Genomic DNA, 25,856 nt, shown 5'->3' on the forward strand with positions numbered 1-25,856 from the left:
TCTCTCTCTCAAAATCAATAAAGAGAAAAAATTATTAAAAATTGTTTAAAAAAATTCTCATAATTATTTAGAATTCAGAGCAGAGATTTTTCTGCACATAATGATCAACCCTAATTGTTTCATACTGACATACGCACCAGTGAGTCACATGTATACTAAGGAAGTGACTGAAATAACAAAAAAATTAAACATATACTTCTCTCTTATGGATGTTAATCACATGTCTATAACATAAGGCTTATTTTTTCAATGTTTGCCTGGTACAGCTAAATACTTGCATTTTCTGTGTCTAATTAGAGGTTTCCGCCGTGTATTATAGCTGAGTTCGTACAAGATGTTCAAGACCATGAAAAGATGAATGTAATGGCTTCCTCGTGTCATGGTCTGATTTTTTTTTCAGTTCATTTGTCCTTTTCAGTAAACTTACTGTTTGTACCCTGACTCTCTTACTGAATTCACAGTTATTCCTCTTGCCAAACCGTGCCTCCAGACTTGACTGTATAAATTCAATTACATGCACGTATATGCAAGCTGTGTGCACTGCCTGTTCAACAAGGTAATATGAGCAAGCTAAAGGCACATTTTAATGCCCCGAGTTCCAAGTTGCAGTGGTTTTTAGACAGTGACCTGCTACCGGGCACCGTGCAAGACACTGATCCACGGACGTAATTTTCAGCGTGCGTCTCGCAGGCCGGTTTGCTCATAGCATCCACCCCCTAACTGTGCAAGGAGCATTTTGTACTTTTCCCTCCGGCGCCCCAGCCCTCGCCGCCCCCTGGGAACAGTTCTGCCGCTCCCCGCGGCCGCCGCCGCGAAGGAGCTGATTCGCCGGCGCCCGGCCCAGGCGGCGGCTGCGTGACAGGCGGCACTTCCCAGCCCGACGCTGTGGTAATTCAAACTGATCTCATCGCCGGTCGTCACGACATGCGCTTCCTCCGCTGCACGCGGCGTAGCGTGAGAGGCGCCGGGCAGCCGGCGGCCCGCCCCGAGCCTGCGTGCCGCCCGCCCGCCGTGGGGACCGGTTCTGCTGGCGCTCACGCCGCGTTCTCGGCCGTCTGATAGTGCCCCGCACGGCAAACACGAATCTGCCCTCCCAAGCCTCGGCCTTCACTCTGTGAAGCCCCAGCGGGCCCTGCCCTCGCCGCCCCCTGACGCACAGCTGCCACCCCACCCCAGTTCGGGAGAAGGCGCCAGGTCGCTGGGGTCAGTTGCCTGGCAACGCAGCTTGGCGCACTGGTTCCCGGCAGCCGGGCGCGGTGGGGGGTCTCTTCCCGGGTGTCCTGCCCGGGGCGGGCCGCCCGCGCCCTCTTCTACGCCGAAGGGCAGGGCGCGAGGCTGTCACGCTACTGTGGTCGCCCAGCCGGCGACCCCCCGACGGAGCGACAGGCACGGCAGGCGCCGGGGCCGCTCAGGGAGCTGAGTGGTCCGCGGGGCGAGACCGATTCCTCGCCCGCGTGCCCCTCCTCCCCCGTTCTGCCGCCGGAGGTGTTTGCTTTACAGTAGCGAAGGTGGAAACTTTCCGGTATTAAGTCGAGGGCATCACCCGCTCGGGCTGAAGTTGGCGGAGGACACGGCGCGCCGGGGGCTGGGCGGAATTAGGGATTCCTGGCCGGATTAGGCGGCCGGGTCGGCACGCGAGGCGGCTTCCGAGCCGCCAGTCAGCCCCAGCGAGCGCGGAAGCGGCGAGAGCAGGCGGCGGGGCGGGGTCCCCGGGGTTGCGTGACCTGCCTGCCGGGCGGCCGCACGCACTTCGTGCCCGGCGCAGCCCTCTCCGGCCGGGGCGCCGCGGGGCGGGAGGCGCAGGTGCTGGAGGGCGGCGCTCGTTTCCACTTTTACAGCTCCGGCGGGGAGGGGAGTCACGCTATATTTCTGGGACGGGGAGTGAGTTCACCCGGGAGGACACAGCGTCTCCTTGTTATCAGAACGTGGGTAACATTCGGCAATAAAACCGGCTCAGACAGGATGTATGAAACGTACTGGGAAGCAGAGCTGCTCTATCAATAAGCAATCATGCCAGGGCAACTTTCCAAGGCAAGCTTTAAACGAAGGCCTGGCGCACAGGTGCGGTTGGGGTGACATGCTCACACAGAAAGGAATCCGAGCAGAGACCGCCGGCTTTGGGGCACGCAGGTTTTGTCCACTCTGCACAAATATTAATAACAGCCATGGTTCTGTGCATGCTGTTATTCCTCCTAGAAGTGTACTTTTCCAGTATGTTTTATTTTAAAATCAGAGGTGCCTCATTTCTCTGGCACGATAACTGGAGAGACCTCTCTTATATGGCAACTCAAGAGTCCAAAGGGCATTAACAGAGAGAGAGAGGGAGGGAGGGAGGGGGAGGGGGGAGGAGAGAGAGAGAGAGAGAGAAGAAAGAAAGAAAGAAAGAAAGAAAGAAAGAAAGAAAGAAAGAAAGAAAGAAAGAAAGACTTACAAATGTTATGTATAAGATGCCAGAATCTATGTTCCTTCACAAGATCCCAGGAGCCAAAAGTGTTCTTTGCTGAGATATCTATTTATATAATTAAAATGTTTGTAGATTTGTAGATAAATCAAGTTTGGAGGGCAAGAAAAACATAACACCAAGATTAATACAAAACCACTCCACTCAACTGAAACTTGCAAAATTCCACACTAGCTTATTTACTGTTTATTTTAACTTCGATTTGGTGGATCTATGCTCTTATTTCCCTATTAGTACCCATAAGCCTATGATACCTACTTACACACACACACACACACTTTATTACACAAGTAACACACCATTATTGAAGAAGGGGATTCTCTGGGGTTAGGATACCTACTGTAAACTATAAATACACATGCTCACCTCTCAGTTTATGTGGAAAGAGAAAGCGACATTCACTTGAATTGTAAAATGTTTTCATAGTTAACTGATTCTCACTCAAGTGTATGTAGGAATATTTGCCTGCCTGGTACTCTTTTCTTCTGGGACAGAACTGTTCCTCTTCTTCAGATTCTGCCCCTATTTTTATAGACATGTAATTAGAAAAGGCCTTGCCTTCCTGGTCCCCACAACAGGCCAGGAGGCACGTACCTGACTTCCTTCTGGCTTCCAGGATTTGGTCAAGGGGGTTTATGTATAACCCAAGATGTACCAGTCATTTCCTGACATTTTTCTAACTGTAGGTTGGGAACAGAAGCCGCCTCTCTACCTCTTGGTGGCAAAACTGGACTGTCAACCACCACTGATCTGCCATGTGCAGAGACTGTAAAAGAATGGGACCAACTTTCATTAAGTTGAGACTCTGATGTTTTAGAGTTCCAGGATTCATATGTGAAGTTCTCAAAGCAGTCCAGTTTTCTGCTTTCTTGAAGCTTGGTTATTCAGCATTTCTGTGGATTCTGTGAGGTACCCTGGGATCCTAATAAAATAGACGTTGATAGACACAATCAACAGAATGTATATTTAGAGTGCTATTTGGAGTACACTTAAAAAAAGTATAATGTTATTTTTAGCTTATTCTTTTCACAGAAAAATCTATTTGGGACATTTATCACCAAAGGACTTAAGTCATAATTTTTATTAGCTGTACAATCTGGTTGATTGATAAATCAGTTTATTTCACATTTCGGTATTTCCAATTTTTTTTTATCCTCACTTGAGGACATTTTTTTTTTTTTTTTTGCATTTATCTTCAGATAGAGTGAGGGGAGAGATGGGGGAAGAAAGACAGAGAGAAACATCATGTGAGAGAGACACATCGAGTGGTTGCCACCCACATGACCCCAACCGAGGCGGGGACAAACTGCAACCAAGGTACTTGCTCTTGGCTGAACCCAACCTGGGACTCTCTGATCCACAGGCCAATACTCTAACGGCTGAGCAAAATGGCCAGGGCCTATTTTTAAATATTATAAACAAAGACTGTGATTAACACTAAATATGTGTGCTAATAAGAAAGAACTTTTCCAGAAGCTTCCAGCAACTTTCTTTTAGAACTGGTTTGGTCAGAATTGGGTCATAGGCCCATTCCATTTAAAACACTGATAATGGGCAAGAAATTTACAGAATTGACATAATCTGAGTTCATTCCTGGAGTTGGGCTAATTTACATGTGTTTATGGGGTAGAGGGGGAGTGAAAAGGTCTGGATTCTTTAAAAAAAGGAAGAAGGATCAGGTGTACAATAGTTTTGAACATTTCAGGGTGTTTAGAACATAATAGTGTGTTCATTTTTGACCCTAAAATGAATGTTTAAGAGTGTTAATTGCTCTGCACCCTTTCAAACCAGAGCTATATTTACTTTACTATTCTATATTTGACAGAGCTGATAATAATGTTTGATATTTATTATCAATAGTTTGTAAGAAAATAGGTTTAAGATGATTCATAACTCCTTGTTCATGGTCATTAAAACATTTTATTAATAGAGATACAACAAAATGACAGGGCAATTGCTATAGTTTGATTGCTATAAATTCCATAGCTACTGAAAATTAAACATATAGAACATGAACTTAATCTGTATCAAGGTAGAATGGAATCACTTCTGCCAATCATTTATCGAAACAAATGTGTTAGACTCTTAGATGCTTCATTAGAATCCTATGGAAATCTCAGGATTAAGCAATAATTTCATTAACTAGAAAATTCTACAAAAGTTGTTTTTTAAATTCATAAGGAAGTTATCAGTTTTCCGTCTTTGGATTCATTAACATTTATTAAGGCTAGTTATTGGATGCTAAGAGTTTAAAGAACTATCAGTGCCATATTTTTGAGCATCAAATTCATTACAAGAGCTTTAAGTCAGTGCCATTAGAATGTTATTCTTTTTGTTTTTAAATATATTCATGAAAACAAGTCCTGGGGTTATAAAGTACAGCTTAATAACTATAGTTAATAATACTGTGTTGTATATTTGAAAGTGGCTAATAGAGTATATCTTACAGAGCGCCCATCACTAGAAAAAAACTTTAACTGTGGTGATGGATGTTAACTAGACCTACTGTGGTGATTATTTCACAATATAGACAAATATTGAATCATTATATTGTACATCTAAAACAAATATGTTATATGTCAATAAAAATAAAATATATTTATGTAGTGAATATTAAACTGTATTTGGCACATAGTAAAATTTTAGGGAAAAGTCTTATCAGTAGTGAACAGGCCACAATCAAAAGGTTTCACTGTAGTGTTTGACTTACTTTTAATATTTGAGAGTAGATGTTTTTCACTTAAAGGCCTGACTTATCTCTGGAAATTTTGTTTAATAATCATATTTTTAGGGTTAAAATGAATTCAGCACACAACTTATTCCTGCATAGATAGCAAAACATTTGAACCAGAGAGAGATGCTTTTTAAACACTGTGACCTTCATTTTATTAGGTACTCAAGTTCATACTGCGCACATGATGGATTAAAAAATGTAAAGAGCATAAACCTACTAATAGTATTTTGTGACGAAAGCCCATACAGGCCAGTTATTTGGATTTCAAAATAAAGTAGCTTTATGAAGGAGTCTAAAACTTTAAATGTTGATTAGCAGTTAAAAAAACCCAAAACAACCAACAGTATTAGGAAAGAAAATCCAATCTATATCTTGGTGGGAAAAACATGTATTGGGGTAAGGACAACAAAGCAGTGGTCACTTGGAGCTGAACTTTTTTTTTTAAACTGGAAGCTGTGTCTGAAAAGTTATGAAGAAGGTAAGTCTAAGACAAAGTTAAGTTTCCAGAATTAAATACAGTATGGGTATTCGCATATGTTACTAATCCACAGTACGTACACTGATGCCCTGTGGGTACTGGCTGGCTGGCAGAGTCCATCAATACAATACATGAGGCCCATGTGCTTCTGCTTACACTCACATTCAGTCTAAGTACACTTCAGCGCCCATGGGTTGGGCCATGACTTTGGCCACTTCCATCTTTTGGGTGAAAATAGACAGTAAGAAGAATCTGACTGAATTATGTTTGGGAGTATTAATAAGTAAGACGTGTGAAGTACCTGACAGATAAAGAGAGCCTAATAAATGTTAGTTTTTATTTTGTTTTAATATTTTTTCTTTATTGATTTTAGAGATAAAGGAAGGTAGAAGGTGAAAGAGAGAAATATCAATTGGCCACCTCCTGCATGTGCTCTGACTGGAAATCCAACCAGCGACCCCTTGGTACATGGATTGATGCCCAACCACTGAGCCACACCAGCCAGACTAAATGTTAGTTAAAAAAAAAATTCTGTACTTGGCAGTGGATGGAAACTAGAACTAGAAATGAAAGCTGTGGTTGCCAACCTGGGAGGCCTGTTTGCAACCATTTTATTCAAACTTTTGAAGGGATAGCACGGTACTGTGTTCTGGTTCACAGGATAAAAATAAAATTGGGCTAACTGTAGTTTTGCTGTGCTTTCCTTGTACAATTCTGAGCTCATTTTGAAATTAGCATTTTTGGATAGACTTCCTAGTATTTTTATCAGACCTGCAAACAAAGTATCTATTTGCCCACCTGCTTTTCATCAGGGAAGAGGAAGAGGAGAGGAAGGGGCAGTCTACTAACCAAAATGAATGGGATGAATGACAATGCCCTGCAGGATAAATATCTTAGGTAAAATAACAGAAACAGAAGTACAGACACTGTATTCTCATAACATTAATACTACAACACAAAGGTCTGTAGACCATGTGAAAAGCCCAAGTTTAGTCACTGTACAGAGACTCGGTTTCCAAAACTAGGGGCATTTTTTCCCCAAGGGTCATTGACCCACAGGGGAAAAATAATAATAAAGGGTCACAGGAGAGGTTAAAAGGAATGTAATTTGGTTATCACTGGATTATTTTTAAAGGTCACAGTAAAAAGTGAAACGGTTTATTTGACATTTAAGAACAGGATAAAACAGAACTTGAGTCAATATGTCCAATGATGGGAATAGTTTAGATTCTACTTCAGTCAGTATGGCCAATAATGTGGTGAGAAAAACATGAAAAGAGAAAAAGGGCAAGGAAAGAAACCTAGAGATAGAGGGAGAAATTGACACCCACCCAGAGTCAAGAAAAACACACACCAATCCTGGGGAGAGGCTTACTGGATTAATTTTTTTTTTTTTTTTTAATAAACCTATTCTGTAACCCTGTCACAACTCTCCATCTGTGCTGTGGTCTTCAGAAATAACACTTTTAACTGCTACTCTTTAACAAAGGCTATTCTTCACAATTTATCAACTCTCTCTATCCTTCAAATTCTTATAGTGGTTACCACCGTTCAACAGAACTTTGATGATGAAACGTTCTCTATATGTGCTGTCTTGCTCAGTAGCAACTTGTAATTACCGAGCATTTGAAATGAGGACAGTGCAAAAAGGAATGTAAGTTATTATTTTACTTCATTTTAACTAAATAATGACGTGTGTATCTTATTGGATAGCGCAGGTCCAAGGGACATTTACAGTGGAAGGAAAATTGGTCTCAAGGCCACTGTAGAGATGAATAAGCACAGATGAAATTAAACCACAGAATGAATAAGCACTCTGTACTTAACCACTTCATTGGCTGTCATCTGCCTTCCTTAATCATTTGTTCAGTCCTCTAATTATGCTTTTCTTTTCCAGATGAAGAAAGATGCTCTCTTTGAGAGGGTATAAACAGAAAGTTGCTGGTAGGCATTGGGGCAAAAATATCAGCTTAAAGTGTACAGGAAACATCTATTTCCAAGACTCTAGGGCTTTGAGGAACAATGCTTCAGTACTTCATGCTGTCATTTTCATTAATACTAGCTATCAATCAGCAGTCTGGCTACTGTTTCAGCAATGTTCCGCATCATTTGATCACTTCTCTAAATCAATGCTTTAATTAATTTTCTTTGTATTTATTCACCCTCACTTCATTCAGTAGTAACAAGTCTCTTTCCCTGTTAGTAAGGAGTGGATAATACTGCTTCTTGGAAGAGCTGCATTTTGGACTTCATAATCATTTTCAAAACGGACAGTTCTGGACTGCGAATGAGTCACCTGCAAATCCTATCAGCGGCAGCTCCTGCAGGGGCTAGTCAGTCACTGAGGGCAACCCATCCTGGTCCGCAGTGCTTGTCGCACAGTGGGCTATCAATAAAGACTTGCTTTAGGAAGGAAAGCAAGCCAGTCACGTGTATGGGTGGGCAGTCTTCTAGAAATAAGTTGTGGACGAAGGGTCTCAAGATAACCTTTTGAATCTTTACCCAAGGACATGTCTCTGCTTATTATCAGATAGAGTGGGAGGGAGGGAGGGAGAGAGACGTCGACGTGATAGAGCCACATCGACTGGTTGCCTCCTGCGGGTCCGACCAGGGCCAGGAGGAACCGCAACTGAGGTTCGTGCCCTTGACCGGAATTGAACCTACACTCATTGGTCCGTGGGCGAAGCTCTAACCGCTGAGCCAAGCCCGCGGGGATACACCCTTCATCTTGACTAGTCTTGCAGTAGGATGATAATTTTAGCAGCATCTTCCCAAATAACTTGCCTTCACTGCAACCACTGAGGCAAGAGCTTCCCCTTCACACCCATGACTTCCACAGGCATCTGTCCTCTTTCCGCTCAGGAACAGTAACTGCCCACTGCCTGTGCTCCACAGGGCCCGAGGGCCGGCTGAGAGGCAGCGGAACTGAGGCCTCCACCCCCGGCCGCAGGGCTGGGGGCGGCTCCCCGTCCCACAGTCGCTAACAAGACTCCAGCCCGCCCCGCCCCCCCGCCCCCCCCAACACGCAGATGAACCCTTCGCCCCGACCGCGTCGCCAGCGGCCGGCTTCCGCTCGGCGCCTGGGGCCCAGGCCCGCTTCCGCGTTGGCGAGTGGCGTGGGCCGTGACGCCACCGCGCCCTGACGTCAGGCCGACGTTCAGCACGGTCTCCCAGGAGACCGGGGAAGCCGTTTCGCACCCAGCGGCGCCCAGGGCTAGGTGAGAAACAACGAATGGCTTCCTTGAGCCGCGGGGTGACCCGGTCCCCGGGACGCAGTTCCGGAGCGGAGGCGTGCTGGCCCCCGGGAGAGGGCCGGAAAGCCCAGCCGCGCTCCCGGCGAGGGGGTGGGCCCCGCGCCTCGCCGCCGCTCTCCTCTGCGTCCGCTGCCCGGTGCCCGCGAGCCCGCTGTTCCCCGCAGTGCGCGGCTGGGCCCGCCGCACCCTCCCTGCTTCCTGCCCCGGCAGGTCCCGAGGGAGCGGGGTTAGAAAGGGACAGATTTCCAAACCCTCCCAGCAGTTTTGGCTGGCCTTGTAGTTGGTTTCTATTAGCAACATCTCGCCGCTTCAGGAAAGTCCCAGGACAGAACTCCCGCTTCACCTGACCCTGACCTGCTCGTTTGTGGGTGATTTACGCCAGGGGGATAGTTCTTTATGGAAGGGCCTGAAAGCTGAACGGGAGTTAATGGCTCGACGTGACACTGGTGTGCGGAAGGGAATCGGAAGTGAACAATCAAGAACATTTCTGTGTTTTTGACATTTTCTTCGTGACCCTGTTAGAGGGAAAGCAGGTTCAGAAATACTTACGTAGCTGCTGCCAGTTATCGCCGCAGCTCTTGCCGATGGGCAGTCTACACGGGTGTGATGTGAAAGAATAAAAGGGACTCATTTGATAAAATACCCAAAATAATGTAAGGGTCACTTAAAATGAAAACATTTCCCAGTTGCCAAAAGGGAAAGAGACTTTTCTTCCCCTCCCATTAAGAAACCTCCTATTTGTGAATGCTCTATCTAGTCCTTTAATATGTATGCAAAGCTTTTTAAGACCCAGAATGTTTTTCTGAAAGCCATTTCTTTAAAATGTAAATATCAAGGAAGATAGCACCCTTATTTCCATATTTCCTTGGGAGTTTTAGTTTAGCTTGGGTGTCTTCTAGCAACCACCTACTTTGTCATAGAGACTTGCATTCCTTAGAATGAACACAATTAGCTAGCATAGATGGCTACTTGGATTACCAGGTGATTTAAAGCGAACAACAAAAGAGTGTATATAGCAAGCTGTATTGAGGACAAGTTGCCATTTAGCTTGAGTACATGTGTGTAATGAATTGTATCTGCCTGGCTGTATAAAAAGTGAGATTTCTTTCTATCTCTAATTAATCTCATTAGCAGATTGATTGTGATGTGTCTCACAGTCTAATTAAATGCATATTCAATAATAAAATAGCTCTCTTTCTGCTATAGAGAGATTTTCTGGATTGGCAGGATATTTTATTTTAAAAAGTTCCTCAATAATTAATTAGAACCTGCCAATCCTTCTCCCTTGGTAGAGTAAGACCACAAAGTTGGAATAGATTTACAGACAATGAAGGTTCTAAAAAACTGTCCCACTGGCTTTGTTTATACCCTCAAATTATTTTGTGGATGGAATTTTAAAAGGAGATTTAGTTGTTGATTTAGGAGGAATTCTCCCAATAGATTTTAATTAAGCTGATGCCATCTTATTTTACTGTTGGTGAGTCCATTGTAAAATGGCAGAAATGAGAATAATGAGCCTTCTATGAATAATGAATTTTTGTCACTTCGTGGTTACAGTCCACCAAACATCAGATTATTATGTGCGCCTATATTAACTATGCCAGTTAACTTTACCCCCATAGTTAGCTGCAGTTAAGTTTACCAAACATACACACACATATTACATTTATATGGGAAGACAAATTGTTAGTTATTTCCTGTAAACAGCAGCTGATTAAAATAAGGGGCTTTGTAGTAACAGGATGGGGCTGGAATCCTCTCTTCTACCAATGGTTGCATAATTAAAAAAAAAAAATACTTCCAGTACAAGAATTTTTGTTACCTATAGTTTCCCTGCTACCTTGACAAGGCTGGGGCTGGTGTCTCTGATAGAATACTATGCCTCCCCTATCTCTCTTTGTCAGAAATGCTACCCTGATCAAAAGCAAGCAACCTCAGGAAGCCTTCCCTAATACTCCACTCCTAGATTGTTCCTTGTCTACAACTTTTGACCCTTAGGCATTCTTCCTGCTGTGGAATTGGGCCTATATCATCTTACTCTTTTGCCCCTCACTCCTTGGGTATATATAAACATCTCTCACTCATGAAACTGGATTGTCTATCCTTTCTCCATATTTGGGAAAGATAAAAAACAAACAAACAAACAAACAAAAAACAAATCCAAAGTGCCCCTCCATTAATCCTATGTGGTTTTATGAAAGTAGTGATAAAGTTTTATAATGAATTGTTTTATTATAAAATGAAAATCTATTAAAAGTAAAATATCAATATAAAAACAATAAAAACGTTCATTTATAGGTAAAATTGGCAATTGGCTTCTCATACTTTGATGACTCTTCTGTTCCAGGCCTGCATATCATATTTAATCTGATAATGGAATATTTTTTCTATTCATCATCATTTAAACCAGCATTCATGTCACAATGGCTTTTCTTGTCTGCTGAACTAAAATACCATATTTAGACATTTTTCTAGTAGCTTTTCAGAAAAACAGCTTAAAAAAAAAACTGAAATAAATGGTTCTGTTTAAAATTTCACGATCCTTATTTTGTATTTGCAAAACAGTAGTAAACCACCACAGAAATTACAATTGTACTATTAATTTCCAAAGAATGAAAATTTTTGTGGCTACTATCAGTAGTCTCTCTCTATAGGTCTTTCCTGTTCTATTGACCTAAGAACTGATTCAGAAAACCCCACTTGTACCATTTAACACTGAGTTGATGAAATAAACATCTGTTGAAATAGTTACCACCATTTCTCTTAAAATACTCCCAGTAATTTCTCTCTCTCAATTTGAAAAATTTTCACATTATTTCAGTTCTGACTATTGCCATCAATATTTTTAGATTGTTTTACTTCAGACCTCCCTCAGTTTTTCTTGGGAAATTATGGATCGTCACATTCCCATGCATGCCTTACCCGAAGAAATCCAAAAGGTATGATATTATATTGTGTTATTATGACATAACATTAGAAACATTTTGACAGTTAGATAATTCTAAAACCTTGGGGAGTGAATTCAGAGGTTTTGTATTTATTTTGGTTAGGGCATCTGTAATAAATTGAGGGGGGAAGGGAATAATCCTAATGGTCAGAACTGTGGAATTCAATTCAGTGTAGAGTGTTTGACTTGTGAAAGAAGACAGATATACAATTCCAGCACAGTATTTGACCAGGTGTTTGTGGAGCCCTTGGGAAAAGAGGGCCCCAGGAATGTCCCAATAGTGTATGTAGATATTTTTCTAGCTGCTTTACAGGAAAAAAAAGTTTTTCTAAAAATAAATAAATAAATGGGTCTATTTAACATTTTAAGTGATCTTTATTCTATATTTGCAAAACAAATAATTAGTAAACCACAGAAATTACAATTAGTTTGTAGCTTTTTATGATGCTAAATTTTTAAGTCTCTTTCTCTCTAAGGGTCTATGTCAGTTTCAGGCACTGTTTTAAGCCCTTTCACATATATCAACTCATGTAATCTAGTTAAATTCTTCAGAATTTCCATGTGCTCTCCTCCCCGGTTAGTTCATATCTGTCCTCAGGCAAATGCATTTCTCCCACATTTAGTTTGGCAATGCATACATTGTTAACAGTATAATTAAAAAAAAACTTTTTGAAACTGATTGACAAAATATGAATTAAAACCTCAGACCTTACCCATCATTAATCATTCAGGTTTTTCAGCAAATCTACAGTCAACTCTTAACCACCAATCTGTTACTTTTAATTAAAACTTGCAGTCAGCTCTCAGATATGCTTTTATCCTTTGTTCATGTTGCTTTGGGCTTCCTGTTAGCATTAACCATGCCATTGATTTAACTTGATGCTTACTGTTACTGCATGTTCTTCAGATTTATGTAAACTGCAACCTAGCAGGAACTGGAAGGGAAGTCCAATTACCGGAAAAGACCTTTTCAACCACTGCATTTAATTTGCTTCACCTTTTGAGTTAGGCATAAGAGATAGAAAGCACAGAGAGAGCTCAGCTATGCTATGCTTATCTGAGAAATGGTGCTTTTATATGTTAGTAGACATGAAATGTCCTTCTTCTCTCCCTCAACTGAATTTCTTCCATATTCTACCCTGTGTAGTAGAGATTAAAAGAAACAAAACAAAACCATATGCAAGAAGCAATACCCTTACTTCAGATTCTAGTCATCTGTCAGAAAGAAGATATATAATGACATGGAAAAATAACTGTAAAAGACAGTGTGTATGATTTAAATGTCATATATGATGGTAGCTTCTCTGAGAAAGGAGAAGGTAGGGAGGGGAATCCCCAAGTATTGGGATAGTCAAGGGAGGAGATTTAGGAAGGAGGTAGAACTGGGATTGGCCTTTGAAGGCCAAGTATTTCCATAGGCACATAGGTGATAGAGTGTGCTTGGCCGAGGAAACAGAAGCTTACTGGTGAGAAAAAGCTGGCTAATTGGAGAATGTTTAACAACGTAATATTTTGAATATCTGAGATAATATATTTATTTTGACAAGGTTTTTATGAATTGTAGAATGTTTTTTCTCATGTTTAAGGTCCTTTATAAGTAAATTGTTTAAAAATGCTAAAACCAAGCATTTCATAAATCTGTAGTTATATTCTCAAAGCAGGAATGGCAAGCAGCTGTCCATACAGTGCTGAGAAGTGGATTGTCCAGGAGAAGCGCAGCTGTCTAAGGCCCTGGACAAGTATTCTGATTGTACCCTTTGTCCTGCTGAATGTTTAGAATATAAAGTGCAGCTTTGAACTTTTTCAGAACTAAGTTAGATACATTTCTACAACAGATATTCACCCAATACCTATTTGTGCCAGACATTGTTCTGGGTACTTGAGTATAAATCAACCAAAATGTGTAAATGCACCCTACAGCCTATTAAAGCACAGTCTAAGAATAAGTCAGTCATTTGGTTTACATAACTTCTTACCTATGTTTGATTCATCTAGATTGTCTGTAATGCACTTGTCCAATTACCTAGTGATCAGGCAGTATGGCATGTCTATGTAGTCAACTTGCATATATCATTCTATACAGAATCATGTTAAATACATACAGGGTGGGACAAAAGTATGTTTGTATGGAAAACAATACAATAATAAATAATACAAGAATAAACTGTATTTTGCATTCTCACAACTGTAAACCTACTTTTGCCTATATAGCTTATAATGGTGGTAGGAATACTTTGGATTGTAATTATTTAATAATACTTTATTATCCCCCTGGCTAGTTTAGCTTAGCGGTGAGAGCATCTGCTTGTGGACCAAAGGATCACGGTTTTGATTCTTGGTCAAGGGCATGTGCCTGGGTTGCAGGTTCTTCCCAGGCCAGTGAGAGGCAACCAATCGCTGTGGCTTTCTCACATCAATGTTTCTCTTTCTCTCTCCCTCCCTCCCATTCTATCTAGAATGAATGAATAAATAAATAAATAAATAAATAAATAAATGGAAAACTATCCTTTGTTGAGGATTAACAACAACAAAATAATGATTATTAAAATGAGGAAAACAGATCTTTTTTTCCCCCCATAATGGCTTAGAAATTGTTCTTTATTTTATTTATTTTTATCCTCAACAGAGGGCATTTTTGCATTTATCTTCAGATAGAGCAGGAGAGAGAGGGGAAGAGAGAGAGAGCAACATCGATGTGTCTCTTGACTGACTGCCACACAATCCCAACATGGTCCGGGGACAAACTGCAACTGAGGTACATGTCCTTAGCGAACTGGGTCTCTCTGGTCCGTGGGCCAACGCTCTAACCACGGAGCCAAACTGGCCAGGGCTGTTCTCCATTTCTTTATTGGGTAGAAAAGGGCATAAGGTGCGTAGATCAGTGCCCCCCATCCCCCTTGTTCTTCTGTTTCTTTGTTTGTGTTAGTTTTTATGCTTACTCTTCTTTCCAGAGAAGCTCTTGCTGGCCCCCCCATCGCCTGCCCCCCGATAGGAAAGGAAGATTAGTGCAGAAATCAGGGAAGAGAAGGTGAGGGGAGCCCTTCCTCTTTATTCTCTCCATATTTTTGCTATGTGATATAGAAATGGGATGGCTCATAACTTACATGAAAGGTACTTGATAAAGGACATGAAAATGACTATATAGTCGCCCCTCATTTATCATGGTTTATCTGTTCCAGACTCTGCACCTGCATTGAAGGATTCCTGGGGTGCTTGAATACACAGGCCTACAGTCCATACATACAGTAATTTTAATTTTAATTGTAATATAGGGGTTTATAATTGACCCAGACAACCGAGCGTGTGCTGTATCATTTTCACAGTCTCGATCAACTTTTTAATGAATGTATTTGAAAAAACCGCGGTAGAGTGAAGCCGCGAACGTCAAAGCGCGAAGTGAGGAGGGACGACTGTACTACATTGTGCTATTAATAGCAAAATAGGTAGTAGTAGAAAAGTTGCAGGAAAAAATAGAGGTGGTGGGCAGATGGCCACAAAAGGAAAGTATAGAGAAGAGTGCTGATGATAATTGGCTATGAGAGAATCCATCACCTGACTAGAAGGCTAAAATTGTTAAATCAGCTATTCCCTGGTCTCATCTTTTTAGGGAATCTTGGGGAAGAGAGAATAAGATCATCTTTTGAATTTCATTCCTAGATTTTTTTGCTTTTTATCACAATTTCTGACTGAACATAAAATACGTCTGAGACTTCCGTCTCCTCAAGTGGCACAGAATGTAAAACAGGCCCATGGGCTGGACAGCAAGACCACACTCATCCCTTTTGTCTGCTTCTAGACTCTACAGTTTACTTCTATATGTACTTAGATCATATATGTACTAAAGATCATATCTTTAAATCTGTTCTCCTTCTTGATTGAGCTGACTCATACCTGACTCTGGCTTCTGAAAACCAGCAGCTAGAATTTTCATCCAACTGTCTGAAAGCAGAATGTACTTGTACTGATAGGATAGCTCTGTGTTTAGGATTTTGTTGTCACAGTTTAAAATCAAAACACTTATAGATCAGCAAAGTAATAATTCTATATTTTTTCCCCTCCTGAATGTCTACCTATTTTTGAGACATTTGGACTTTCTCTTTTTAGAAAAAAAGCAATGAAAAACTTTTCTTTTGTTGTTTTTGCTTGGGGACATACACAGAAATTACAACTACAAGTGAGTAGAAAAATCAGTTATTTTGCAAAAGTAAACTCTCTTTTTCTAAATGGTGACAAAATGAACACTTGTAATAGAATTTTAGCTTCAGGGAAGATATTTATTACCAGGGGACACAAAGTAAAATAAAGAGACTGGAGTTGTTTATTTCATGAAGCAGAAGTGGTGGTGCAGGGGTTGGAGAGCACACTGTTCTTTCTGGGATAACAGCCCCTTTCTCTAGCAGTAACAGCTCATTTTGTCCTGTTTCAGTATAGTAATTTTAGTACTTTGAAACTTTGAAATTTATTCAGAATAACAGTTTTATATTTCCAAGCACAGATTGTCATGCCAGAAAAAATAAACTTAATTTTCCAGGTCATTTTGGGCCACTGTGGCTAGGGTCAGATTTTGTGTTGAGTTAAAGAGGAAAAAAAAAAAGAGAAAATGATCATAGAAATGTTAACATTATTATCCTGAAAAAGTAATGATATGTGTATGTGTGTGTCGGTATGTATGTTGTGTTTTTAAGCAATTGTGGTTTTATAACTTAATGACAGAATAAAACAAAAACAAACAAAGAAAACACCTAATGACAGAAGGAGAAGGAAGCTGTGTAATTCTTGGAGAGACTATTTGTTATCTAAGATAGTTCATTAGGAAAAACAGTTTAAAAAAAAAATGTTAACTATGAATCTTGAAAAAACCTGCATTTGTGAATTTGTCCAAAATATTTTGCTGGCTAGCAATAGAGGGTCATAGAGTTTACTAAGGAGGGGTTTCCCAGTGGAAAAGTAGATATTGGAGGAAATATACTTTGGAAGTATGTGTAGGTAAACATAGGTGTGTCATGTATAATTTATGTATGAAACCAACAGTTCTTGAAATTTCTCAATAAAATTTGTTAATGGATTAATCTTTATGGATTAATTTTTATCCCAGGTTGATCTATTTTTATTTTCTTATTAAACTTCTTATTTTGATATCATGGTAGGTTCACATGAATTTGTAAGAAATGATACCAAGAGATCCCATGTACTCTTCTCCCAATGGTAACATCTGGCAAAACTATACTACAGTATCACAGCCAGGATATCAACATTGAGACAGTCAAGATATAAAACAGTTGTTACAACAAGGATTCCTCCTGTTGACCCTCGATAGCCAGTTCACCTCAACCTCCTCCTTCATGTATCTCCACTACTCTAACCTCTACCCCTAATCCATGACCCCTGGCAACCACTGATCTGATCTCCAAAACTTTTGTCATTTCAAGAATGTTATATAAATGGAGTCATGAAAGCTGTAACCTTTTGGAATTAGTTTTTTCACTCAGTGTGATTCTCTGGAGCTTTATTCAGGTTGTTGTATGTCTCAATAGTTTATTTCTTTTTGTTGCTGAATAGTAATACATGGTATGAATGTACTACAGTTTATTTAACCTGTTGAAGAACAACTGTTTTTTGCCCTGACTGGTTTGGCTCAGTGGTTGGAGCGTCGGCCTGTGGACCAAGAGTCCTGGGTTTGGTTCCTGCTAGGGGCATATAAAAAAAAAAGAACATCTGTGTTTTGTTTTGTTTTTCCAGTTTTTGACTATTACTTATAAAGCTGCTATAAATATTCATGTATAGGTTTTTATGAGAATATGTTTTCATTTTCCTGGAATAAATGCCCAAGAGTGCAATTGCTAGCTTGTACAGTAGTTGCACGTTTAGTTTTTTTTTAACATACTGCTAAACTTATCCAGAGGTTGTATCATTTCACTTTCTCACCAGCAATGGATGAATGATCCAGTTTCTCTGTGTCTTTACCAGTATTTGATGATGTCATTAGTTTCTACTTTAGGTTTTTTGACAGGTATGTAGTGATATTGTGGTTTTAATTTGCGTTTTCCTAATGATTAGTGATGTTGAATATCTTTCCATGTACTTATTTGGTATCTGTATATTAGGTGAAATGTTTCTTCATGTCTCTTGACTATTTTTGTTGTTGTTAATCCTTACCCAAGGATATTTTTCCATTGATTTTTAGAGAGTGGAAGGGAGGGACGGATGGGGAGAGAGAGAGAGTGAGAGACATCGATGTTAGAGAGAGACATTGACTGGTTGCCTCCCACATGACCCCAGCCAGGTCAGGTACATACCCTTGAACAGGAATCAAACCCAAGACCCTATGGTCATTGAGAGGTGCTCTAATGGCTCAGCCAAACTGGCCAGGGCTCTTTTAACTATTTTTAATTGGATTTTTTAACTGTTGAATTTTGAGAATTCTTTATACAATCTAGATGCTAGTCCTTTGTCAGATATGTGGTTTGCAGATATTTTTTTCCTGGTCTGTAGTTTATCATTTTATTCTCTTTATGGGGTTTTTTTAGAGAAAATGTTTTAAATTTTGATGAAGTTTAGGTTATTCAGTTTTTTCATTTATGGATCATGCTTTTGATATCAACTGTAAGAACTCTACCTAATATAGATCCTGAAGATTTTATCCTGGATTTTTTTTTTTCTTCTAAGGAGGGGTTTCCCAATGGAAAAGTAGGCATGGGAGGTATTTTTATGTTTTACACTTAAGTCCATGATTCATTTTGAGTTAATTTTTCTATGGGTTGTAAGGTATAGGCTGAGGTTCTTTTTTTAAAAAACCTATACATAACCAATTGTTCTAGCACTGTTTGTTGAAAAGGCTATCTCATTAAATTGCTTTTGCACCTTTGCCAAAAAAATTAGTGTGGCATAGTTATGTAGATTTATTTCTGGGTTCTCGTCTGTTCCATTGATCTGTGTGCCTATCCTTCTGCCAATACTATGCAGTCTTTATTATTGTAGCATTACAGTGTATCTTGAAATCAGGTAAAATGATTCCTCCCACTTTATTCTTTTTTATCAAGATTGTTTTAGCTCTTGTGGTTTCTTTGCCTTTTCATGTAAATTTGAGGACAGTCCTGTCTGTGTATAAAAAACATCTGGCTGGAATTTTGATAAGACATTAAATGTACATATAATTTGAGGAGAATTGATATCTTTAATATTTTGAATCTTCCAACCCATAAACACAGTATGCCTCTTCATTTATTTAGATCTTTGATTTTTTACCATCCGTGTTTTTTAGCTTTCAGCATACAAATCCTGTACATGTTTTGTTGGATTTACACCGAAGCACTTCATTTTTTGAGCAATTGTAATTGGCATTGTAATTTAAATTTCATTGTCTGTGTGTTTACTGTCAGTATATAGAATCACAATTCATTTTTGTGTGTTTATCTTGAATCATCAACCTTGCTGAACTTATTCTAGAAGTTTTATTGTGAATTCCTTTGAATTTTCTAAGTAGACAATCATGTCATCTCAAATAGGGACAGTTTTGTTTCTTTCTTTCTGATATGTATGCCCTTTATCTTCTTGCCTTATTACTCTGGCTAGAAATTCTAGTATTATGTTGCATAAGAGCAGAGAGAGTTAATATCCTTGCTTTGTTCTTTATCTTAGGGGAGAAATCACTTACTCTTTCACCATTAAGTTTAATGAAGGTGTTGGGGGTTTTGTGGATGGTTTTTTACCAAATTGATTTTTAAGTCGGTGGTACAGCAAATCGACTTATTGATGAGAAAGGGTCCTGATGGCCTTATGAAATGGTCACGTGGTCTGTGTGGCTCCAAAGGCCCACTCTCCTGTCTCAAAATGTTTCTCCCAATCTGAGTGAAAGTCTCTAGCTAGACATTCATGTATTTTAAGTAAAGGCATCTTTTTAATGCAGATCTTCTTGGGCGAGTTAACAGTGTATACTGCTATTACTCTTATCTTTGTGGAATAATTTATCTGTTTCTTTTCTCCTTAAGCAAGCATAATAAGCATAGGACATGCGGGGCAAAAAAGAAGCAATAATTTTTGGAGCAGAGAATGCCTCATTTCGGGGTTACTGAGTGCCCTTTCTAGCTGAAGCACTGACAGAAGTTTTGTAAAGCATTCAAAGCCTAGTTTAACCTTTAAATTTTTTTGTATCATTTTTATATCAAATAACTATAATTTAAGAAGTAAAAATGCTGCAATTGAGAAGTTTATTTTATAATTTATTTTTAAATGGTTCTGCATTTGTTTAATAGACTGTATTTGTTAATGCCTCTTCCAAAGTACATCTTCTAGAAAGCAAAGACTTCCTGCTAATAATAGCCGTTTTGTTAAGAATGACAGCGTGTCATTATTTTACTTACAAAACAAGGAGATGATATAACACCAAGTTATAAGGATGAAATACAAATTATGTTCCACACTAAAAAGATAGCTTTTACTTCATTTGGGAACATAATTATAATATATCTTCTTAAGTTTCACAGAAATGCCCTAAGTAATTATCCTCTATAGACACTAAGGATTTGAAAGTGTTAATACATTTTTTTTTTTTTTTTTTTGCAATTTTACTTACAGAAAATTATTTACAGTTTGATAGCATTGAAGACTTTTGGTAAATATATTTATTTAATACAGATCACTCAGTGATTCAGGTTGTACAAGACGAAGTCTGGAGGCTGCTCATATGGACCTATTATTTTATAATTTGGTTGTCTTGTTTCCTAGATCATAATGATACCACATTTTGGCTTTCTTTACTGAACTTCTGGAAGACCTGTTCTATAAAATGTTTTATTTCACTTATTTTAGCTTCCCCCTATAATTGCTAATGTTGAAAGACATTCTAATAGCTTTCATAACTGTGAAATTTATGCCATTTCTATTTTGTACATCAGACTGCAAAGAAGCTCCACCCAACAAGAGTTTTCTTTAGATTAAGGATAGGGTGATTTGCCAGGAGCAAGGCAAGAACTGTGATTAATAGGCAAAAGGTTAAGGATGAAAGTACTTTGGAGTAAGCAATATAATTTCTAAATTGATGAGAAGGAACCAAAACTCACAATGGGCAAAGGGATTGTAAGAAAATACCCATCTGCTCTGAATTAGTTTAGGTCTCTTGACGTGGATGAATTATATTCCTGGGGACTGACAATACCATTGAATGGGATTGCAGAGCCACTCTTGGTGATCTTCGAGGACACACAGAGAGTAAGAGGATAACATATAAATGTCATTCCATGTATAAAATGACCATAAACTACAACCAGTGAACTCCATTTTAATTCAGTCAAGATTCCAAAATATTTTATTCAAGGGTGATTTGTGAGGATTTATTAGAGAAACAGTAAAGTTGGGCAATTTTATGTTCATTAAGAGAACCAGCAGGTAGACCTTGCTTTGTTCCATTTTTTTGTAGAGTTAACTATATCCAAGAACTGTAGTAGGCATCAAATATATGGATTTTTTTAAAAGGCATTTGACAAATTTTGTCATAATATTCCTGAAGATATTATGAATACATATAGGCTGGTTACAAAGATAATTGGGTAGTTTAATAACCAGTTGAAGAGTTAAAACTGAAATGTGTTGGGTAATGGATCCGCATCAACCAAGGAGATATGACATGCTGTGCACTTCTATCCTCAACTTTGTCATAGTCAATGTTTTTTATCCATGAATTCTAGAGTTACCAGATCCAGGAACTATAATAGGCATAGAATATATGGACTTTATAAAGCCATTTGACAAATTTTGTTGTAATATTCCTGAAGACAATATTAACAAATAAAGGCTGGTTACAAAGATAATTGGGTAGTTAGCCCTAACTGTTTCCTAAATGCCTGGGTCTTCAACACTTAAAGGCCTAGTTGGATCATTCCCAGCTTAGGGCTTGGTTCTTCTGGATGTAATGTCCAGTCCTCTTCCACCTGATAGAGTAGATGGGTGGAGGAGGTTTTAGTCATATTACCACAAAGAACAGCCACAACTATGGAAGGTAGATCTCTAAAAAGGTGGAAAAGAATGGATTGGTATATATGGTATAATGAGATGTGTTTTTGCGTTGCAGTATTTTTATTTTTATTATTTATTTATTTTTATCCTCACCCGAGGACATTTTTGCATTTATCTTAAGATGGAGCAGGACGGAGAGAGGAGGGAAGAGAGTGAGCGAGAAACATCCATGTAAGAGAGACACATTGACTGGTTGCCACTCACACGACCCCAACTGGGGCCGGGGACAAACTGCAACTAAGGTATGTGCCCTTAGCGGTAACCAAACCCAGGAGTCTCTGGTCCACGGGCTGACTCTCTAACCACTGAGCCAAACTGGCCAGGGCATGCTGCAGTATTTTAAAATAGGGGCTTTATTTAACATAAAAGAGTTATAGTATATAATAGTACCATAATTGCTAAAAATACAAGAGATCATTATAATCTAAGGTTGCATTAAGAGATACTAATGATACTATTAATGAGATATTAGAATGAGGGAAGTTTGAGTAGTCTCTTTTCTGTTTTAGTGAGATCAGCCACACTAAAGTATTCAGTTCTGGGTACCATACTTTGAAACAGATGTAGAACCCAGGAACAAGTTCAGAGAAAATTATCTAGAATGAAGAAGAAATTCAAAGCCATGTCATATGGGAAACATCTGACGGAATTGGAAGTGTTGACCTGGAGAAGAGAAGATATGGAGTGTTCCTGATAGCTGCCTTCAAATATTAGAAAGAGGCCTGTGGTTGTTGCACGTGGTTACTAGGAGGTCTAGGAATAGTGGATGCTCCAGGCAGGCAGATTTGAGGTCAGTGTGAGAAAAAATGTCCTGAGAGACAAACCATCAGAATATGCAACAGGCTGCTTTATAAAGTAGTTTACCATCATTTGGGGTGTTGAAATAGAGTCTGGATAACAACTTACTGAGGTTGGAATAGACCTCATCCAGAGCTTGAACCAGGTTACCTTTATGCTTTATTTCAAACCTATTGTTTTATAAATCTATATTTTTGGTATCAGTGGCAGTTATGATGTTTGATGCAGTCATTTATTTTTAAATCTACTGGGTGACATTGGTTAATAAGATTATATAGGTTTCTTCTAAAAAAATTTTAAATTAATTAATTTTTGTTACAGATATTTCTATTTTTCCCCCCACTGATACCCCCTTCCCCCTCTCTCCCCGCCCTGTCCCCAGCTTTGTTGTCCATGTCCATTGTTCATGCACACATGCATGTAAGTTCTCTGGTTTATCTTGCCCCCACCCCCTCCTCTGGGGATTGTCAGTCTGTACCCCACTTCCACGTCTCTGGAACTACCCTGTTCTTCAGACTGTTATGTTCATTATATTCCACAAATAAGTGAGATCATATGATATTTGTCTTTCTGTTTGCTTGTTTTGTTTAGGATAATACTTTCTAGATCTTCCATGTCGTCTCAAAGGATAAGAGATATTTCTTTCTTATAGCTGCATAGTACTCCATTGTATATATGTACCACTGCTTTTTTATCCATTCGTCTACTGATGGACACATGGGCTGTTTCCAGATCTTAGCTATTGTTAAGTAGTGCTGCTATGAACACGGGGGTACATATATTCTTTCTAATTGGTATTTCAGGCTTCTTAGGGTATATTCCTAGAAGCTGGATCACTGGGTCAAATTGAAGTTCAATTTTTAATTTTTGGAGGTAACACTGTATTGTTTTCCATAGTGGCTGCACCAGTCTGCATTCCCACCAGCAGTGCACTAGAGTCCCCTTTTCTCCATACCCTCGCCAACACTTGTTTGATGATTGTTGGTGGCAGCCATTCTGACAGGTGTGAGGTGATACCTCATTGTTGTTTTAATCTGCATCTCTCTGATGATTAGTGATGTTGAGCATTTCTTCATATGACTCTTGGCCATTTGTATGTCTTGTTTGGAGAGGTGTCTATTCAGCTCCTCTGCCCATTTTTTAATTGGGTTCTTTGTCTTCCTTTTGTTGACTTGTATGAGTACTCTATATATTTTGGAAATTAACCCCTTATCTGATGTATCATTGGCAATGATGTTCTCCCATACAGTGGGTTGCCTTTCCATTTTGATGGTTGTTTCTTTTGCTGTGCAGAAGCTTTTGTGTTAGATGTAGTCCCATGTGTTCATTTTCTCCTTTGTTTCTGTTGCCTTAGGTGATGTATCAGTGAAAATTCCGCTGTGTGTGATGTGTGAAATTTTGTTGCCTACATTTTCTTCTAGGATTTTAATGGATTCACCAGTCACATTTAAGTCTTTTATCCATTTTGAATTTATTCTTGTGTATGGTGTAAGTTGATGGTCTAGTTTCATTTTTTTGCTTATAGCTGTCCAATTTTCCCAGCACCATTTATTAAAGAGGCTGTCTTTACTCCACTGTATGCTCTTGCCACCTTTGTCAAATATTAATTGAGCATAATGTCTTTTGTCAATTTCTGGGTTCTCTGTTCTGTTCTACTGGTCTATATGCCTGTTCTTGTGCCAGTACCAAGCTATTTTGATTACAGTAGCTTTTTGGTATAGCCTGATATCTGGTATTATGATCCCACCTACTTTGTCCTTCTTTTTCAAAATTGCTGTGGCTATTTGGAGTCTTTTTTTGGTTCCATATGAACTTTTGAAGTATTTTTTCTAGTTCTGTGAAATATGTCATTGGTATTTTGATGGGGATTGCATTGAATCTATAGATTGCTTCGGGTAATATGGACATTTTAATGATGTTAATTCTTCCAATCCATGAACAAGGTTTGTGCTTCCACTTTTTTATATCTTCCTCTATTTATTTTTTCAATGTCCTGTAGTTTTCTGCAACTAGGTCCTTTACTTCTTTGGTTAAGTTTATGATAAGTATCTTAATTTTTTTGCCACGATGGTAAATGGGATTGTTTTTCGTTTCTCTTTCTGTGAGTTCATCATTGGTGTATAAGAATACCATCGATTTCGCCCTGGCCAGTTTGGCTCAGTGGTTAGAGTGTCGGCCTGCGGTCCGGAGAGACCCGGGTTCGGTTCCCGCTAAGGGCGAGTACTTTGGTTGCAGTTTGTCCCCGGCCCTGGTCGGTCGCGCGGGTGGCAGCCACTTGATGTGTCCCTTCACATCGATGTTTCTCTCTCTCTCTCCCTTCCTCTCTCTCCCTCCCACTCTATCTGTACAAAAAATGGAAAAATATCCTCGGGTGAGGATAAAAAAATAAAAAATAAAAATAAAAAAAGAATACCATCGATTTCTTGACGTTAATTTTGTGTCCTGCTACTTTGCCAAATTCATTTATTAAGTCTAGTAGATTTTTGATGGAGTCTTTAGGGTTTTCTGTGTATAATATCATGTCATCTTCAAATAATGACAGTTTCACTTCCTCCTTTCCAATTTGGAGCCCTTTTATTTTTTCTTCCTGTCTGATTGTTGTGGCTAAGACTTTCAGTACTCTGTTAAATAAGAGTGGCGAAAGTGGGCATCCCTGTCTTGTTCCTGTTGTTAAGGGAAAAGCTTTTAATTTTTGTCCATTGAGTATGATGTTGGCTGTAGGTCTTTCATATATGGCCTTTATTATGTTGAGATATGATTCCTCTATTTCCACATTGCTGAGTGTTTTTATCAGAAATGGATGCTGGATTTTGTTGAATGCTTTTTCAGCATTTATTGATATGATCATATGATTTTTATCTTTCATTTTATTTATGTGGTGTATCACATTTATTGACTTGCAAATATTGTACCAGCCTTGCATCCCTGGGATGATTTTCACTTCGTCATGGTGAATAATTTTTTTGATGTATCGCTGAATTCGATTGGCTAGTATTTTGTTCAGGATTTTGGCATCTATGTTCATCAGGGATATTGGCCTGTAGTTTTCTTTCTTTGTAGTGTCTTTTTTTGGCTTTGGAATTAGAATTATGCTGGCCTCATAGAATGAGTTTGGAAGTCTTCCTTCTTCTTGAATTTTTTGAAATAGTTTGAGGAGAATGGGTATTAATTCT

The 25,856-nt window shown here is 39.3% G+C and overlaps 1 protein-coding gene across 1 annotated transcript in view; it reads left to right on the forward strand.

Annotated features, from left to right (window-relative positions):
- LEKR1 (leucine, glutamate and lysine rich 1) overlaps positions 1-25,856 on the forward strand; it is a 209,547-nt gene that overhangs the window by 20,587 nt on the left and 163,104 nt on the right. Inside the window, exons 5-6 of the mRNA XM_036243655.1 lie at positions 763-954; positions 11,777-11,866. Of these exons, the coding sequence (XP_036099548.1) occupies positions 763-954; positions 11,777-11,866 (282 nt within the window). The remainder of the gene's footprint in view (positions 1-762; positions 955-11,776; positions 11,867-25,856) is intronic.

Source organism: Molossus molossus, unplaced genomic scaffold, assembly GCF_014108415.1.
Source record: "Molossus molossus isolate mMolMol1 unplaced genomic scaffold, mMolMol1.p scaffold_m16_p_5, whole genome shotgun sequence".
NCBI lineage: Eukaryota > Metazoa > Chordata > Mammalia > Chiroptera > Molossidae > Molossus > Molossus molossus.